Source organism: Podarcis liolepis (assembly GCF_965112155.1).
Source record: "Podarcis liolepis genome assembly, chromosome: 10".
Lineage (NCBI taxonomy): Eukaryota > Metazoa > Chordata > Lepidosauria > Squamata > Lacertidae > Podarcis > Podarcis liolepis.
Genome location: NC_139562.1, coordinates 415688 through 434364, shown reverse-complemented (window position 1 = coordinate 434364; position 18677 = coordinate 415688). Strand labels below are relative to the sequence as shown.

General features: G+C 48.0%; 3 protein-coding genes across 5 annotated transcripts in view; 2 read left to right on the top strand and 1 right to left on the bottom strand.

Annotated features, from left to right (window-relative positions):
- The window catches only part of LOC310686816 (uncharacterized protein), an 82808-nt gene extending 71101 nt beyond the window's left edge, over window positions 1-11707 (top strand). For all 3 annotated transcript variants that reach the window (XM_083461093.1, XM_083461092.1, XM_083461091.1), the window contains one exon: window positions 11018-11707. In XM_083461093.1, coding sequence (XP_083317219.1) covers window positions 11018-11568 — 551 coding nt within the window. In that variant the 3' untranslated portion in view covers window positions 11569-11707. The remainder of the gene's footprint in view (window positions 1-11017) is intronic.
- Window positions 1-18677, bottom strand: part of LOC310688154 (uncharacterized protein) — a gene marked incomplete at its 3' end in the record, with an annotated part of 161985 nt that overhangs the window by 79853 nt on the left and 63455 nt on the right. The window contains exon 5 of the mRNA XM_083464277.1: window positions 16546-16672. Within this exon, the coding sequence (XP_083320403.1) occupies window positions 16546-16672 (127 nt within the window). The remainder of the gene's footprint in view (window positions 1-16545; window positions 16673-18677) is intronic.
- LOC310686903 (uncharacterized protein) overlaps window positions 1-18677 on the top strand; it is a 39660-nt gene that overhangs the window by 8739 nt on the left and 12244 nt on the right. The gene's annotated exons all lie outside the window — the stretch shown is intronic.

The window sequence follows — 18677 nt, the reverse complement described above, 5'->3', positions numbered from 1 at the left end:
AAAACCCTGGAAAAATTGCTGCCATCAGCAAACTTTGCCCCCTCCCTGCTCCCTCCTAAGTCTAGTTCATTTATGAACAAGTTGAAAAGCCACAGGTCCCAATACTGGTCTTGAGGGGACTCCGCTTTCTGCTCCTCTCCATTCAGAGAACTGTCTATTTACTCTCCTGGTGTTTCTGAAGGAGGGCTGCCTTCCTGGTGGTGGGATGGCGATGAGCAGAAAGAGGGAGAAAAGGGAGCAGACCGGAAGGGGAGATATTGCAAGCTGAGGAGGAAACAGGGTTTCGTGAGCAGGAAGAGTTTGGGGCAGAGAGCAGTTCAGGCTTGGAAGGAGGAGAGGAGGGGGCCAGGAGACCCAGAGGAGGCCAATGCCAAATCCAGCTGCTCCAGAGAGAACGGAAAGGAGCTGTAAGCGCCCTGCGCTCTGACGCGCACCAGTCACTTCCTCCCGGATCTTGGTGCTGCCGGTGCAGCTGCATTTAGGAGAAAAAGAGAAATTGGAAACCGAGCCCAAGGCCCTTGCTATCCAAAGTGGCCACTGGGACCAGCCTTGGGGCGTCTTCCTTGGGAAAAAGGAAAAGTTTCAGATCTCAGGTTCCCCGACAGGGAATGACAGCTTTGATTGCCTCTTTAACTGCAGAACCCCAAGTCTCCCGTTCTCCCCTCCCCCTCCTAGCTACCTCTTGCCAGGAAGGCTGGGAGTGAAGACCGTAAGCAAAAGAGACAGCCAAGGATGAGAATCTGGGTTGCTGGGTGTTTCAGAGAATCCCGCCCACAATCTTCTCCATTCCTAGACTCACGTCCGCATGCGCTGCTCCTGGCCACCCCGGGGTCTTTTGCTAGATTAATTCATGGCTGGCCTGGGGCTGAAAATAAACTACCAAAAAACTAAATTACTGACAAAAGGCCTCACAATGGAAGAAAAAAAAAAAAGAACTTCTAGAAAAATCAGGTCTGGAAACTAAAAATAAGGTTAGATACCTAGGGATCTGGATTTCAAAAAAAGTTTAAATTTTTCTTAGGATAATTCTAGTAAAGTATGGAAAGAAAATTTTAAAAATATGGAAACCTGGACTAAACGCCATCTCTCACTCTGGGGAAGAGTCTCCGTTGTGAAAACGAATATCCTCCCCAAAATGATTTTCTTATTCCAAACAATGCCCATTTTAGGAGGAATGAATTGTTCTAAGGAGTGGAAAAGGGAAATATCTAGATTTATATGGAGTGCCAAGAAACTGAGAATTAAACGCCAGTTATTAACAGATCAAAAGGAGAGAGGAGGTTTTGCATTGCCAGATTTGGAATTCTACCATGCGGCGGCAGGATTGGTTTGGATAAAAGACTGGATTACACTAAAAGATACGGACCTATTAGACTTGGAAGGCCATGAGAATCTGTCTGGATGGCACGCTTCTTTAATATACGGAAAAGTGAAGGTCCACAGGGGATTTTTGAGCCATGTGAAATAAAATCTGGAATAAATATAAAGGACTACTTGAGCCAAAAATACCCTTGTGGACATCACCAAGAGAAGCTATATACTCATGTTAGAATATTTACAACTAGCAAAACTGAAGGGAAGAGTTAGAGGAGTATTGAACCAGAAAATATTTGGAGAATGGAGAATATTTAAGGATTATAAAAGAACATATTGTACCAACCACACCATATTAGCAGAACTTGAGTGATACTTGTAAACACAACAAATACCGTTTGTGGAGTAGACCGGAACAATATTAAAGAATATAAAACTGTGCGAAAAAAACGACAGTATAAACAGTACAATGAGAATGATTGGAAGACTCATTTTGTCAGAAGTCTTTTTTATTTAATTAGGAAGATTAAGTTTTTTTATGCACATAAATCTCCTTTTTCTTCTTTGTTTTTCTGTATTTTCTTCTTTCCTTTTTTCTTACTTTTTTTAAAATATTCTTTTTTGCAATATGATATTCCAAATTTTTTGTATATGTGTGTAATTTAAATCAATAATGATTATTTTAAAAAATAAATCAATTTGTGGCCGGCCTGATCAAGTGTTGATTCCTCTGGTTAGCCCCGCTGGAACTCCAGTTCTCTCCAGACCCTGGGGTCACTAGAGGACTGGTGGCCTGGTGCGCGCTGGATCACCAGTCCTTCCTTGCCCCCAGAATCGGGCAACCGAAGGTCTCATCTGGGGTGCCATCTGTTGTAAACAAAAGCTGCCCTTCTTCCCTAATGGGGGACACAAGAGCCCTTTATAGAGTCCCTTGTAGGTTCTCCATCGGTAGGAAAAAACAACAGAGGCAACCAGGGAATATTGAGAGGCAAAGCAGCTAGTAAGCCTGATCTCTATTGATCTGTTGCAACAGGGTGCTCCCCTCACACACAGGAAAGTAAGAGGACCCAGAACAAAGGTGTGCCTGCCTTTATATAGACATTTTAAATTCCCTGCCCTGGAGCTCAAGACCACCCCTCCATACATCACAGCAGGGGCATAACCCAAGACCACCACCCCACATACATCATACCTACATCACAGAAAAGGTGGTCTACAACAGAAATTTGAATGTTGTCATTTTTCCTGTCTGCCAGGTTATCTGATAATGCCTTATCTGATTCCCTTTCCTGGTAGTCTGATCATACCTTTGAGATGGTGATTTCCCAATTCCTGAGACAATGGGAAGGTTCCCTCACCCGCTCCCTCCTTGCAGAGAAAACGTTTGGTCAGTTTGGGAGTCTAAATGGTTTCAGGACGGTCTTCCTGTGCTGCTCCAGACATGTGGTCCACATATCTATGTATGTGCTTGGTTGGTGCATTTATGAACATTTATTATATATATAAGACCTTCAATTTTTTATTACATGATTCATCCAGCCCAGCCTTTCGCACGATGAATTCTGCATATAAGTTAAATAAGCAGGGAGACAATATACAGCCTTGTCAAACTCCTTTCCCAATTTTGAACCAATCAGTTGTTCCATATCCAGTTCTAACTGTAGCTTCTTGTCCCACAAAGAGATTTCTCAGGAGACAGATGAGGTGATCAGGCACTCCCATTTCTTTAGGAACTTGCCATAGTTTGCTGTGGTCGACACAGTCAAAGGCTTTGGCATAGTCAATGAAGCAGAAGTAGATGTCTTTCTGGAACTCTCTAGCTTTCTCCATAATCCAGCGCATGCTTGCAATTTGGTCTCTGGTTCCTCTGCCCCTTCAAATCCAGCTTGCACTTCTGGGAGTTCTCGGTCCACATACTGCTTGAGCCTTCCTTGTAGCATGTTAAGCATAACCTTGCTAGCGTGTGAAATGAGTGCAATTGTGCGGTAGTTGGAGCATTCTTTGGCACTGCCCTTCTTTGGGACTGGGATTCATGTGTGGCAGGAACAACCCCCCCCCCCAATCATTCAATTTGTACAAAAACGACGACACACACACGACATAGGCAACACTTCTGTTATAAATTCATAGAGAATCAGCCATACATCGGATCTGCACCGTTCCACTTTTATTTTACACCATGAGGGAAGGACTATCAAAGGGGGGAGACTTGACACAAGGCAGCCATACTCCCCCAAGCGTACAAACACGTCCGCAGATTTCTCCCTTGACACATGGAATCCGCTTCTGGCTCCAGTTGTATCGGCTGCTTTTCTGAGCCTCTTGGCTGTTGTGCAGGGACGGGGCCTGTGTCCACGGTCCTTGTCCTGGCCTGAGTCAGAGGCTGGGGTGGGGAGCTGGGATTGGGGGGGGGAGTCGTTTAACTGCCCCCCTCCATTCCTGGTTTGAACAGACCAAGACCTAAAACACGGAGGGATCTAAGCTCGTGGGGTGGGGGAGGGGAGGATGTTGCCATGCAAACCTTGTAGGAGGGACGGGACCCACTTGGCAGCTGGATCTCCGGGATCAGCCCCTCCCCTGCTCTCCAATCCACTAAAGGAAGGGGGGAACCTTCCTCTCCTCCCCCCCCCCACTCAAACGTTCCCTCCCCTCCCTGCACATCCTCCTCTCACCCCGCCCCCACCATCCCAAATCCCTCCCCCAATACATTGCTCCTCCTCCTCCTCCAATCCGGCTCTTCTGTTCCAGGACTGGGGGGGGGGTGAGCCCCCTCCCACCCTGCCTGCTTCTCCCGGAAGTGGAGCTTCCACTCCGGATTGCTGCTCTGCCCCGTAGCTCTAGGGGCGCGCGCGTTCTCAAAGGGGAGGAGGGGCGGCAGGTAAATCCTCCCCACCCACGTGGATGTTGCAGGAAAGGAAAGGAGGATCGGGAGCGAGGACAAAGAGGTAAAGGGGTCGGAGGGAGGGGGAGAAAAGGACCCAGAGACCCCCTCCAGCTCCCCAAAGCGCCTTCCGTGGGGCCTGGATCCCGGCACGCGTGCTGCCAAGGAGCGGAGATGGGGCGCCCACCCACGAGGACTCCCTGGCCCCGTTTCCCCCGCGCAGGCATCCCTGGGGCGCGGAGAGAAGCGGGCCAGGAAAGGGTTAAGGGGTGCGGGAGGCGCCTGGATAGAGACCCCCCTGTCCCTCCCCAGCTCATCTTGGGGGGCATTAGGGACGGAGAGATGGCAAGGGGTGAGCCAAGGGGGCGTCTGGGTGCAGGGGAGACTCCGGGAGAAAGAGAGGGGGTCATAGAAGTGGGGGGAGAAGGGAGGGGGCACCCCCGGGTCAGGGAAACGCAGCAATGGGGGGGGGAGAGGAAGACCAGTCTTTGGGGAGCCATCTCCATCATGACGCCCACGATGAATCTCCAGATGGGCCGCCTTGGCTTCTCCCTCCCACCCACGAATGCCCCCCCCCCCTTCAAGGCAACCAGAGAAGGATCCCTGAAAAGTGGGGGTCCTGCCCCCCCACCCTTCCATCCTGCAATCTCCATCCTCTTCCCACCCCATAGGTCCCTGACCTGTCCAGACACAGCGCTTCTGCCCAGTCCAACCATTGGTCCCCTGGAGAGGAGAGGAAATCCCGAGAGGAAGAGGGGAGGGGGGAGGCCTTCTCAGAAGTGGCTCTTGGTTTCCGAAATCCCACCCAGGAAGCAGCCAGAAACCTTTTCCTCTCTCTCAGGCTTCCATCTTTATTGTCTTTTCCACTGAGGATGAGGATAATGTACACCTGTCATCAGAAACAGGGGTGCAGAGTCCATGGAATGGCTCTCAGGATTGATACAGAAGTTGCACCTCAAAAGCATTTCTGTTCCTTTTATTCTTTCTAGGCAATGTCAGAGTGACTGACAAGCTGAGATACAATCCTTCAGCATCCGATGACAGCGACTGCATGAATCTTCCCAGTCAAAGGACCCATTTTCATGATAGACAGTGCCTGGGGCTGGAGGCTCTACACACCGGGTTTGCCTGTGGAGGCCAAAGACTGCCAGTATTAGCACAGGTGAGGTGTGTTACCTCCCCAAATTTACAGACTGTGTGTGAATGAGCGTTCGTGGGTGGGATTATAGTTTATGGCAACCCTGTGATTTTGTCCACCCATAACATTTCTTGAGCTAATATTGCAGTACAAATTCCAAAATAACTACAAAAAAAATCACAAAAGAATAATAATTGTAGTATTTATACCCTGCCCATCTGGTTGGGTTTCCCCAGCCACTCTGGGCAGCTTCCAGTACATATAAAAGACAGGAAAACATCAAACATTATAGACCTCCTGACACAGGGCTGCCTTCTCCTGTCTTCTAAATGTCAGGTAGTTGTTCATTTCCTTGACCTCTGAAGGGAGGGCGTTCCACAGGGCGGGCGCCACCACCGAGAAGGCCCTCTGCCTGCTTCCCTGTACCCCCACTTATCACAGAGAGGGGGCCAGCAGGAGGACCTCAGAGGATGACCTCAGTGTTCAGAGTGAAGGATGGGGGTGGAGACGCTCCTTCACGTCTACAGGGCCAAGTCGGTTGAGGGCTTTAGGTTGCAGATCTTCCTCCTCCATAATGATCTCCAAGTCCGACATATAGTTAGCAGAATAGGAAAAAACACTCAGAGGCAGCAAAAAATCCATTCAGCAGATAAATTTAGTACAGAAGGCAAAGAAGCATGACTATCCAAAAACTGAATTTACAGTCAAACCCTAACACAGCATAGCGAAACAGCACTCAAGTAAGAAAGACACAAGCAGAGTAGAGAATAGAAGAATAGGAAGTGGGACCAGGCGCCTTTCAATACTGTGATTTATAAACAATTCAGTGTCAGAGTAACCTTGGGACTGGATAACAAGCCTGGCTCACTCCAGTTTAAACCAGTTTATTCTGGTTCCCAAAACAAGGAATGTTCAGCATAACCTCATAACAACTGATCCCACCACCTGCTCTCAGCAGAAAGGAAACTCCCTGATCAGGTAAGATGTTCCAGCTGGAGAAAACACCACTTTGAATCACACAGAGTAAAACCCCCAGAACCTTCTTGAACCACCAGACTAGGAATGATCTCTATATGTTAGATCAATACTTTTCTTGCCTGAAAGATGCAACCATGACAATTTAAAGATCAGCACAAGCAGTTTGAATTGTGCTCGGAAATGCACTGAGAGCGAGTGAAGATCCTTTAGGACAGTGTTACAAGGTTGAACTTTTCATTAAGTACAGTTATCCCTTTGCCTTGAATATCCAGCTTTGTCAGTGCCAAATTAGGGTAGTCCTGTGTCAGAAGAGGGGCACGAGATCAGGCAGCACATCAACATTATAAGGAGCAATGGGGGTGGGTGTTTCCGTCTGGGATTCCCATTTGCCAGCTGCTTTCCTTCTGCTTCTCCTGCTCTCTCCATGCAATGTGAGGCATGTAGACAGAGGTCCATCACCCAGAACAGGAGCTTCCCTGAGCACCCATTCAGCTGACCCCAAGCACCAAGCCTTGTCACTAGTTCTCTGACTGACACAGACCACAGTCCCTGGAGAAGATGTAGACCTGGGCCTCCCAAAATGGTCCACATGGACCTCTTGTGGCCAATGAGACTGTGCAGGTGATTCATAAAGATCTAGAGATGGATGAAGGATTATGATGCAGAGGATGGGGAATGTCCAAAGGAACGATGGACCAGAGAAAGAGAGGGCCTGTTCATGGACAGAGAGCAGCTGCCTTTCCTGTGAGGAAACAATTGATTTGAAAAGGCTGTATTCCAAGATCATGCTGCTTTATTAATGATGTTTGAGGATTATGAAAGGTTGCTGCTGCATTACTATCATTTGATGACATTGCTTTTTCATTTGCTGTGCGTAAGAGGGGGTGGGGTGGGTATTTAGTTGGGTGCAGGAATTTGTTTAATTTAATTTAATTTAATTATGGCGTGTTTGTAACATTCTCTTTTTTTGGTTTGTTTTATTGTTTTGTTAGTTAGTTTGTTGTATAGGTTTTAATTTGATTTTGAGGGGAGGGGTCAGGGCTGCCTGGGAGTGGATCCCAACAAACAAAATGGCTGGGGCAGGTTCCACAGGGGGGGGATGTACTGGGACAACCAACCTCAGTGATCACGGGTAGGAGGAGGAGCTACGCTAAGACCAGACCACGTCATTACCGAGGAAGCGGGCTTAGTCATTGTTTGAGGACTCTCCCTGCCTCCAGGTCTGGTCTTGACCAGACGGGATACTGGAATCAGCAAGGGATACCCACACAACCTGAAGGTGCTGCTGTGCAATGCCAGGTCAATGATCCATAAAACCATTGTGATCCATGACTTGATCGTGGATGGAGGACTTGACCTGGCATGTGTAACAGAGACTTGGTTGGATGAAGCAGATGGGCCTGTCCTTGCCGCTGCTTGTCTGCCAGGTTTCTCTTACACACAGCAACCCAGGTCATGTGGGCAGGGAGAGGGGTTTGCAGTGATTTTTAGGAAGTCATTAGTTTGCAGCAGGCATCCTATTGGGAAGACCCAGTTTTCTGAGTGCATGTTCTGGAAGTTGGGCAATAGGGGCAGTACAGGATTCCTTTTGGTGTACCAACACCCCCCCCTTGCTTCACCAAGGATTCCCTGCCCGAGCTGCTTCAGGTCATGGTGGATGTTCTCCTGGAGACACCTAGTTTGGTTGTCCTAGGGGATTTTAACATCCATGCCGACACGACCTTACAAGGGGCCGCTCGGGACTTTGTGGAAAGCATGGCCTCCATGGGGCTGTCCCTGAATAGGTCTGGCCCAACCCATAGCCGCGGACATGCCTTGGACCTGGTGTTTACCTCAATGGATGTTCATGATCTGACAGTAAGTAAAAGCAAAACAAAAGAAGTGCCATTCTCAGATCACTTCCTGGTGCAACTGGACTTCTCCACGACCCTTCCCCTCTGCAGGGAGGTGGGACCGATTTGGATGGTCTGCTCCCACCATATAATGGATCCAAATGGTTTCCAGAGAGTGGTAGGGGATGCTTTATCCCATGATTCCCTGGTGGCCCGCTGGAATGTGGAGTTAACCTGGGCTATTGACTGGCTCCGAAGCACCCTCTCTGATTGCATGGAGCCCGAACTGCCCCGTGGTTTTCCACGGATCTGAGGGCAATGGAACAATCGTTGAGACGGCTAGAGCACCGGTGGCGGATGACCCATTCTGAAGCTCACCAGACACGGGTTAGAGCTGAATGTTGAGCCTACCAAGTGGCGGTAGTGACGGCGAAAACTACTTTCTTCACCGCCTCTATTGCATCTGCAAAAAACAGCAGCAGGAGACTTTTTCAGGTGGTTCGCAATTTAGCAGAACCACCTGCTCCATCAGGGCTCAGTGCGGCCCACATGATCTCCTGCAATGATTTTGCAAAGTTTTTTATGGATAAAGTCGCTCAGATTCACTCAGGTCACTCAAGTCGCTCAGGTAGACTCCACCGTGGCATCAGGGCCGGGGCGGGAGAGTGCTAGAGTCTGTCTAGTCAAGTTGTGTGGGATCAATTCCAACCTGTTACCCCCGAGGATGTGGACAGACTGCTTGGACAAGTGAAACCAACCACTTGTCTCCTTGATCCTTGCCCATCCTGGCTGATAAAAGCTAGCCGGGACGGGTTGGGCGGTGGGCTTCATGGGGTGGTGAATGCTTCCCTCCATGAGGGAGCCTTTCCAGACCCGCTGAAAGAGGCAGTTCTTAAACCGCTTCTTAAAAAACCATTTTTAGATGCGGCCACGATGCCCAACTATCACTGAGTCTCAAATCTTCCATTCCTGGGCAAGGTGATTGAGCGAGTAGTTGCTGAACAACTCCAGGCACGCCTGGAAGAAGCGGACCATTTGGATCCCTTCCAGTTGGGATTCAGGCCTCATCATGGGACTGAAACTGCCTTGGTCGCACTGGTTGATGATCTCTGATGGGCTAGGGACAAAGGTTTCCTAGTTCTGCTGGATCTGTCAGCGGCCTTTGATACCATTGAGCATAACATCCTTCTGGACCGTCTTGAGGGGCTGGGAGCTGGGGGGCACTGTCATACAGTGGTTCCGCTCCTTTCTCCTGGGCCTTGTCCAGAAAATGGTGTTGGGGGATGAGTGTTCAGACCCCTGGGCCCTCACTTGTGGGGTGCCTCAGGATTCTGTACTCTCCCCCATGCTTTTCAACATCTACATGAAGTTGCTGGGAGAGATCATCAGGGGGTTTGGGCTGGGTGTTCATCCATATGCGGATGATACCCAGCTCTACCTCTCTTTCAAATCAGAACCAGTGAAGGCAGTGAAGGTCCTGTGTGAGTGTCTGGAGGCGGTTGGAGGATGGATGGTGGCTAACAGATTGAGGTTGAATCCTGACAAGATAGAAGTACTGTTTTTGGGGGACAGGAGGCGAGCAGGTGTGGAGGATTCCCTGGTCCTGAATGGGGTAACTGTGCCCCTGAAGGACCAGGTGCGCAGCCTGGGAGTCATTTTGGACTCACAGCTGTCCATGGAGGCGCAGGTCAATTCTGTGTCCAGGACAGCTGTCTACCGGCTCTATCTGGTACGCAGGCTGAGACCCTATCTGCCTGTGGACTGCCTTACCAGAGTGGTGCATGCTCTGGTTATCTCCCACTTGGACTGCAATGCGCTATACGTGGGGCTACCTTTGAAGGTGACCCAGAAACTAAAACTAATCCACAATGCAGCAGCTAGACTGGGGACTGGGAGCGGCCGCCGAGACCACATAACACCGGTCTTGAAAGACCTACATTGGCTGCCAGTATGTTTCCGAGCACAATTCAAAGTGTTTGTGCTGACCTTTAAAGCCCTAAACGTCCTCGGTCCAGTATACCTGAAGGAGCGTCTCCACCCCTCATTGTTCTGCCTGGACACTGAGGTCCAGCTCTGAGGGCCTTCTGGCGGTTCCCTCACTGTGAGAAGCAAAGTTACAGGGAACCAGGCAGAGGGCCTTCTCGCTAGTGGCACCCTCCCTGTAGAACGCCCTCCCACCAGATGTCAAAGAGATAAACAACTACCAGACTTTTAGAAGACATCTGAAGGCAGCCCTTTTTAGGGAAGCTTTTAATGTTTCATGTATTACAGTATTTTAATGTTTTTCTGGAAGCTGCCCAGAGTGGCTGGGGAAGCCCAGCCAGATGGGCAGGGTATAAATAATAAATAATAAATTATTATTATTATTATTATTATTATTATTATTATTATTATTATTTCATAAAAATTGGGAACATGGGTAGAAAGCGGGGGAATGTAGGAGATGTGTGAAATAAGAGAAGGGGCAAATAGTGTTTGACTTGTTCTTTTCCCTTTGTTCTCTTCCTTGGAATCCAAAAAGAACTTCCTCTCTGCCCACTCTGAAGAAGGTGTTACAGAAGAATGTCAGAATTCCAGGGGACAGGAATAGACATTGAAATGTGAGAAATGTGGAATATGCTTCACTGAATGAGCACACATAGCTCACATCAACAAACTCACAGGAGAGAAACCTTTTAAAGATTTGAAGTGTGGAAAGAGTTTCACTGATAGTGAAAAACCTAGAATACATCAGCGGACTGCCATGGGTAAGAAAGGATTCCAATGCAGGGAGTGTGGGAACAGCTTCAGTCGGAGTGGAAACCTTAAATTACACCAAAGGACTCACACAGGGGAGAAACCATTTAAATGTATGGAGTGTGAAAAGAGCTTCAGTCAGAATGGAGACCTTAGAAATCATCAACGGACTCACACAGGGGAGAAACCATATAAGTGTATCGTGTGTGGAAAGAGCTTTAGGAACAGAGGATATCTTAGAAAACATCAACGGACTCACACAGGGGAGAAACCATATCAATGTATCGAGTGTGGAAAGAGCTTTAGTCATAGTGGAAGCCTTAGACTACATCAACGGACTCACACAGGGGAGAAACCATTTAAATGTATTGAATGTGGAAAGAGCTTTAGTAACAATGGAAGCCTTAGACTACATCAACGGATTCACACAGGGGAGAAACCATTTAAATGTATGGAGTGTGGAAAGAGCTTCAGTCAGAATGGAGACCTTAAAACACATCAACGGATTCACACAGGGGAGAAACCATTTAAATGTATGGAGTGTGGAAAGAGCTTCAGTCAGAATGGAAACCTTAGAATACATCAACGTACACATACAGGGGAGAAACTGTTTAAATGCATGGCTTGTGGAAAGAGCTTTAGTGATAGTGGAACCCTTAGAAAACATCAACATTTTCACACAGGAGTGAAACCATTTAAATGTATGGAGTGTGGAAAGAGCTTCAGTTTCAGTTCAAACCTTAGACAACATCAAAGGACTCACACTGGGGAGAAACCATTTAAATGCATGGAGTGTGGAAAGAGCTTTAGTCAAAATGCGCACCTAACTTTACACCATCAAACTCACATAGGTGAGAAACCATTTAGATGTATGGAGTGTGGAAAGAGCTTCATTCGGATTGGAAACCTTAGAATGCATCAACGGACTCATACAGGGGAGAAACCATATACATGTATGGAGTGTGGAAAGAGCTTCAGTCAGAGTGGAGAGGTTAGATCACATCAACGGACTCACACAGGGGAGAAACCATTTAAATGCATGGAGTGTGGAAAGAGCTTTAGTTACGATGCAGGCCTTAGACAACATCAACGGACTCACACAGGAGAGAAACCATTTAATTGTATGGAGTGTGGAAAGAACTTCAGTCAGAGTGGACACCTTAGACAACATCAACGGACTCACACAGGAGAGAAACCATTTAAATGTATAGAGTGCGGAAAGAGCTTTACTGATAATAGGCACCTTAGAAGTCATCAACGGACTCACACAGGAGAGAAACCATTTAAATGTATGGAGTGTGGAAAGAGCTTTAGTGAAAATGGAAACCTTAGAAAACACCAACGGACTCACACAGGGGAGAAACCATATAAATGTATGGAGTGTGGAAAGAGTTTTAGTGATAGTGGAAGCCTTAGAACACATCAACGAACTCACACAGGGATGAAACCGTTTCAGTGTATGGAGTGTGGAAAGAACTTCAGTCGGAGTGGACACCTTAGACAACATCAACAGACTCATACAGGGCAGAAACCATATAAATGTATCGAGTGTGGAAAGAACTTCAGTCAGAGTGCATACCTTAGACAACATCAACGGACTCACACAGGAGAGAAACCTTTTAAATGTATGGAGTGTGGAAAGAGCTTCAGTTATAGTGGAAACCTGAGAAGACATCAACAGACTCACATCAGTAAGAAACGATTTAAATGTATGGAGTGTGGAAAGAGCTTCAGTCAGAATGGACACCTTAGAACACATCAGCAGACACACAGGGCAGAAACTGTTTAAATGTATGGCCTGTGGAAGGAGCTTCAGTCAGAGTGGAAGCCTTGATTTATGTCAACAAACTCACACAAAAGACAAACCATATAAATTTCAGGAAAGTAGACAGAGGTTCAGTCCTAATGGAAGTCCTACATCTACAGACTCATGGACAGGAAGAACTTTAACAGTTGACACCCTACAAACCCATCAACCCTCAAAGAGGAGAAGCTGTTTAAAGGGAAAGATTGCAGAAAGTGCTTTAGTTATAATGGAGTGTTTAAGGAACATCTAAGAGCCAGTGTGGTGTAGTGGTTAAGAGTGGTTCGTAATCTGGGGAACCGTGTTTGCATCTCCGCTCCTCCACATGCAGCTGCTGGGTGACCTTGGGCCAGTCACACTTCTTTGAATTGTCTCAGCACCACTCACCTCACAGAGGAAGGGAAAGGAGAATGTTAGCCACTTTGAGACTCCTTCGGGTAGTGATAAAGCGGGATATCAAATCCAAACTCTTCTTCTTCTTCTCAGAGTGGAGAACCCATTTAAATGTATGGAGTGAGGAACGTGTTCCTTTCAGAGTTTACTCTTCACAGCAATGAACTCAGCAGAAAATCCATCTTCAAAGCATGTCATGTATTTGTTCTGGTGTTTATATGTAAAACTGTATAGTAATGAAATAATGAAGGTAATATCCCACAATAATGAGTATAATTTTAGATGTAAGGTGCCTTTTGATAGTGAGGGGGAGAGGGTGAATCTGTATTTCTGGTGGTGAGTGAGGATTAGGGCTGGCCATATATTGATCTCATCCTATACCAGTTTCTATACTACATTGTGATAACCTTTGGAAAATACACCAAAATGGCAATACACCACGAATCCCAGTGTGTGTTTCTGGGATGCCCTTTTGCCTGGAAGCAGCCGGCAGAAAGCTTTGCTTCATGAAGGGCTTCTGGTTGATCGCTCGCCATCACAGTCGGAGATCTCTTTATCGGAGGAGACCTCGGTATATCAAAGGCAGGGGAAACTGCTCCAGCGCAGCAGACCCCCGGGAAAACCTCAAATCGAGCATTTTGAGGACATGGAATCTGGCAGGTGTCAAAAGTGGGCTCCCCCCTCCCTGGAAAGTTCTGCTTTTGAGCTCTGAGAATGAGGGGGTTGGAGCTGCGACACATCGGAGAAAAAGCTTCCTGTGATTATACGAAGCTGCGAGACTGTGAGGCATTAGCGGTCAATTCTTCCAACATCAAAAGGACTGTATTGTGTGTACCTTTTACGTTTGGATTATATATGGCTAATGTAGAGGTTGTGCTGACAAGCTAGCTGAGATAATGCTCCGGGCACACAGCCATCTCTGTACAAGAGATTTATTGCTAAGCTTCAAAGCAGTTACAAGAGTTCAAAGACACACTTCATCTCTCGGAGTCAGATGAATCGTCTGACTTTTTTTACGCCTCCCCCAGCAAGCCCATTTCCTGAGTCCACGCCTCTTGCTTCCTCTGCTCTGTGAGTGGCTGGTTCCCAGTACTGGCTCCCCCCTCCCAGCTTCCTCCTCTGACGTGGAAGAGAAACTGCGTAGGCTCTCTGTACTTGCCTCTCTGCTTCCCCCTCAGCTCTTTCGCAGCCTCCAATTCCCTGACATCCACCCTCTCCTCAAAGGCCCCCTCCCCCTCAGGAGAATCGACCATCCCCAATTTACCCTTCTCCGGAGTGGCGGGGATGAAGCCTGGAAAACTACCCTCCTCATCATCCGTATCTTCAAAAACCGTCCTCCAGTCCTCCCTCAAACCCACAGTTCCTCGTGTTCCCCAATAGACACTTTCCTCTTCTTCTTCCTCTTCGTCAGATGGTGGGAATCCCTCGAAATCCTCTTCATCGTCCGTCGGCCCGAACACCTGTTGGAAAAATCTACCCCAGGGTTTGGGTTTGTCGGGGGGGAAATTGTGGAACTCCTCCACTAGACCTTCGTCAGTGATACAACTCTCCGGGACCCAGGTATTCTCTGAACTAGGGGGCCCTTCCCACGCCACCAGATACTCTTGCCTCTCTGCTTCCCCCTCAGCTCTTTCGCAGCCTCCAATTCCCTGACATCCACCCCCTCCTCAAAGGCCCCCTTCCCCTCGGGAGAATCGACCATCCCCAATTTACCCTTCTCCGGAGTGGCGGGGGTGAAGCCTGGAAAACTACCCTCCTCCTCATCCGTATCTTCAAAAACCATCCTCCAGTCCTCCCTCAAACCCACAGTTCCTCGTGTTCCCTCTTCTTCTTCCTCTTCGTCAGATGGTGGGAATCCCTCGAAATCCTCTTCATCGTCCGTCGGCCTGAACACCTGTTGGAAAAATCTACCCCGGGGTTTGGGTTTGTCGGGGAAGAAATTGTGGAACTCCTCCACTAGACCCTCGTCAGTGATACAACTCTCCGGGACCCAGGTATTCTCTGAACTAGGGGGCCCTTCCCACGCCACCAGATACTCTTGCCTCTCTGCTTCCCCATCAGCTCTTTCGCAGCCTCCAATTCCCTGACAGCTAACTAAAGACCTGACCTCAAGAGTCACTAAATCAGAGATTTGCCCAAGGACTTGTTCTGATCGTAGTGCTGTGCTGACAGAGTTAAAATTGTCTCTACAGGGTACTTTTAGATGGCAGATGAATGATGTTTTACTGAGAAATGAATTGATCGTAAATAAAGCTCAAAAGACCCTAAAGGACTATTTGAATTGAACCTGAATTCCCTGTGGGAATCATTTCCTGTGAAGTGAGGCTTTCATTCCAACAGAAAGTTTCCCGCCATTCAGAGAACTGAGAGGGTTTCTTCCCAATAGCATTTCTTTGGTGGGTAGTCGAATGGGAGCTGTGACTGAAGCTCTCTCCACACTCCAAGAAATAATATGTTCATTTTTCACATGGTCTAGTCCTTCCCCTGTCCACCCCCCTGATTTTTAAAGGAGGTCTCTCCTTCAGTCTTCAGAGAGTAGCTGGAAGTGGGGAGGCAGAAAAAGGTCCTCCTTTCCTTCCACTCTGCAGTTTTAATCCGAAATCTTAGGTGCAGTTCTGCACGCAGAGCTCGGAAACCGCTCGTGTCTATGGCATTCCCTGTTGCAAAATGCGCCTAGCACCATGCGAGTTTCAGCCACTGGAGGTGGTGGATGATTGTGTCTACCTAAGAAACCAACAACCTCTTCATTGATGCTGACCAGGACAAGGGTACTGGTGAGGCAGTTCCGGCAACGGCTCACCTCTCCAAAAGAGTACAGTGGTACCTCTGGTTAAGAACTTAATTCATTCTGGGGGTCTGTTCTTAACCTGAAACTGTTCTTAACCTGAGGTATCACTTTAGCTAATGAGGCCTCCAGTTGATGCCGTGCCGCTGCTGCATGATTTCTGTTCTCATCCTGAAGCAAAGTTCTTAACCCGAGGTACTATTTCTGGGTCAGCATAGTCTGTAACCTGAAGCGTCTGTAACCTGAAGTGTCTGTAACCCGAGGGACCACTGTATGGGTGAATGGGATGCTAACCAATACCAAGATGAAGGTGTATCAGGATTGTGTGTTGAGCAAGCTGCTTTGTGAAGTGAGTCATGGACAATTACAACCATCAGAAACAACCCCTCAATGCCTTCCACATGCTCCATGTCAGGAAGATTTTGGGCAATACAAAGATGTGCTTTCTTAACCTCAAATTCCCAGCATGTTCCCATTCCATTCTCAGCAAGGTCTATGCTGGTTTCATCATGTCCAAGGTCAAAACATGCTGATAGCCCTCCATTTAAGGTGAGTTTGGGGGGTATTAGAATCCCAGGTGCTGCAAGTGGCCCTGCAGACCTCCCTCAAAACCAGGGAGGCTTATCAGAGAGAGAGATGCATGGAATTTCCAAAGAGAGATTAGGATCCAAAAGGGAGCCTTACTGAGAGAGGCCACGATCCCGTGATTCTCCTCCATGACTTCCTTATGCAGAGCTCTCTGGTCAGGATCCAGCAACGCCCACTCCTTATCTGTGAAATGAACAGCGACATCTTCAAAGCACACTGGACCCTAAGAGAGAAATGAAGAGGTCCTCTTTAGACAGCACTAAGGTGGTCTGCTACACATTGCTGTTTCTTTCTGCGCATTAAAAGGGGGGAGGAGAAGGTGGAGAAACCCCATTGTGCAACTGATGCGACAAGATAGGTGATTCCTGGGAACTATTTTTGAGGCTTGATGAACTGCTTAGAAGCCTATTTTAGCATTCAATGATAACTCTAGAAATAAAACGACAATGACTTATGAATGATCTTATTGACCTTCAGAAGGCGAGTTAAGGCAAGGTGGCTGTTCCTTATTCTCAGCACATTAAGCTTCTCGAATGGCATTCCCAGCCTCTTGGCTTCTGTCTAGGCTGCCCTTGACAAAGATTCCTTCAGAGAAGCTTGGACAGAAGCCAAGAGGAGGAGACACATTCATTGGGGGCCAGAGGCACCCTGGCTGCCCCACCCCTCAGCCCCCTTCCCCACAGGGCTCCCTCCCTCTACCTGAGCTGCTTCCACAGCCATTTTTTCTCCTTAACCACCAGGAATAGATGGAAGAGGAGGTCTTGCTGGCCTCATCTGGTCACCTGCAAGAGACAGAGGTAAGTGGGAAGCCAGGAGTGCATCTGCTCTCCAAAAAGTCTCACCTTCTGAGTGCATCTGGACATTTGGACCCATTTTATAATTTATTTGGGTTAAAAAATACATCTCCCTCCTTGGTGCTCTTGGTGTCTTCCTCCCTCCCCCCCCCCCCAAAAAAGATGACAACAACCCATGGATTCGTTTTGATATCCACAGAAAGCAACCAAACGGAGAACGGACTCCTTCCTTACCCAGCAGCCTCTCTCTGGTGTCCAGCGGAGTCCTTTTGGTCTCAGAGGAATCTGGGCCCATTTCTGCAAACAGATCCTGTCTCTAAAATAGCAACGAAGATTCAAAACAGAGAATATGAAGAAGAGTTAGAAAAGGAATGACAGAGGCAAAAACTGAAGGGCAATCTGATAATATTCAATGGCTGCTTTCCAAAAAAGGATGGTATATTAATAGAGAATTTTCAGATATTGTCACTCACGTTCGGAGCCCCTTTGGAGTATCCAGAGGAAAGTCTCTCTCACCTGCTTTCTCTCTGCCTGCTTTCTCTCCTCTGCCTGACTCAGGAGGAAACCTTCAGCCAGGGCCACTGCCTGGGTACTGGTCTCAACTCCACATTCCCTCACCCAGTTCTCCATCTCCAGTGGAAGGACAGCCAGGAACTGCTCCAAGATCACCAGGTCCAGCATCTCAGCTTTTGTGTGCCTTTCTGGCTTCAGCCATTGATGGTAAAGGTGGTAGAGTCTGCTGCAAACCTCTCGAGGTCCTTTGGCCTCCTGGAAGCAGAACTGCCTCAACTGCTGGCTCTGCACCTCTGAGCGGAGAGTGTCCTCCTCACCCAGGATCTTCTGCACAGTTTTTTCCCAGAATCCCCCACTGCTCCCAGTTCTGATGGCCTGGCCTCTTCCTGCTTCAGGGCCAGCTGAGTTTTCCTCATCCATCTGTGCTCTCAGGAAGCCTCCAAGAGAGATGAAGGAATCCCTTGATCTTCTGCCAAGTTCTGTCTGTCCAAATCAGAGGTGCTAGGAAATTCTACAAACCGAACACATCGTTCTGTTACAAAACTGACCTATTGCCTGGAAGAGAAAAAATGTTCTGTGAGGAAGCATGTATGAGTCTTGAAAGAGCCAGCTCTGGACTCCACCACAACTCAGACTCTTGAGGTTTCTTTAGAAAGGAGAAGGAAAATGTATTTTTCGCTCCATAAGATGCACCTGACTATAAGGCACACCTAGTTTTTAGAAGGGGAATGCAAGAAAAAAAATATTTTTAAAGGGAGCGCTGAGCAGAGCCTGTATGCATCCCAGGCTCTGCTCACCCAGGCTCTGCTCCCAGGAGGGAGAAGCCCCCAAGAGCCGCATGCATGCTCCACACGGCTAGTGAAAGGGAGTGTGGCTCTTGGGAGCTTTTCCAGGAGGTGGGGGAAGGGACTGAGGGGCAGC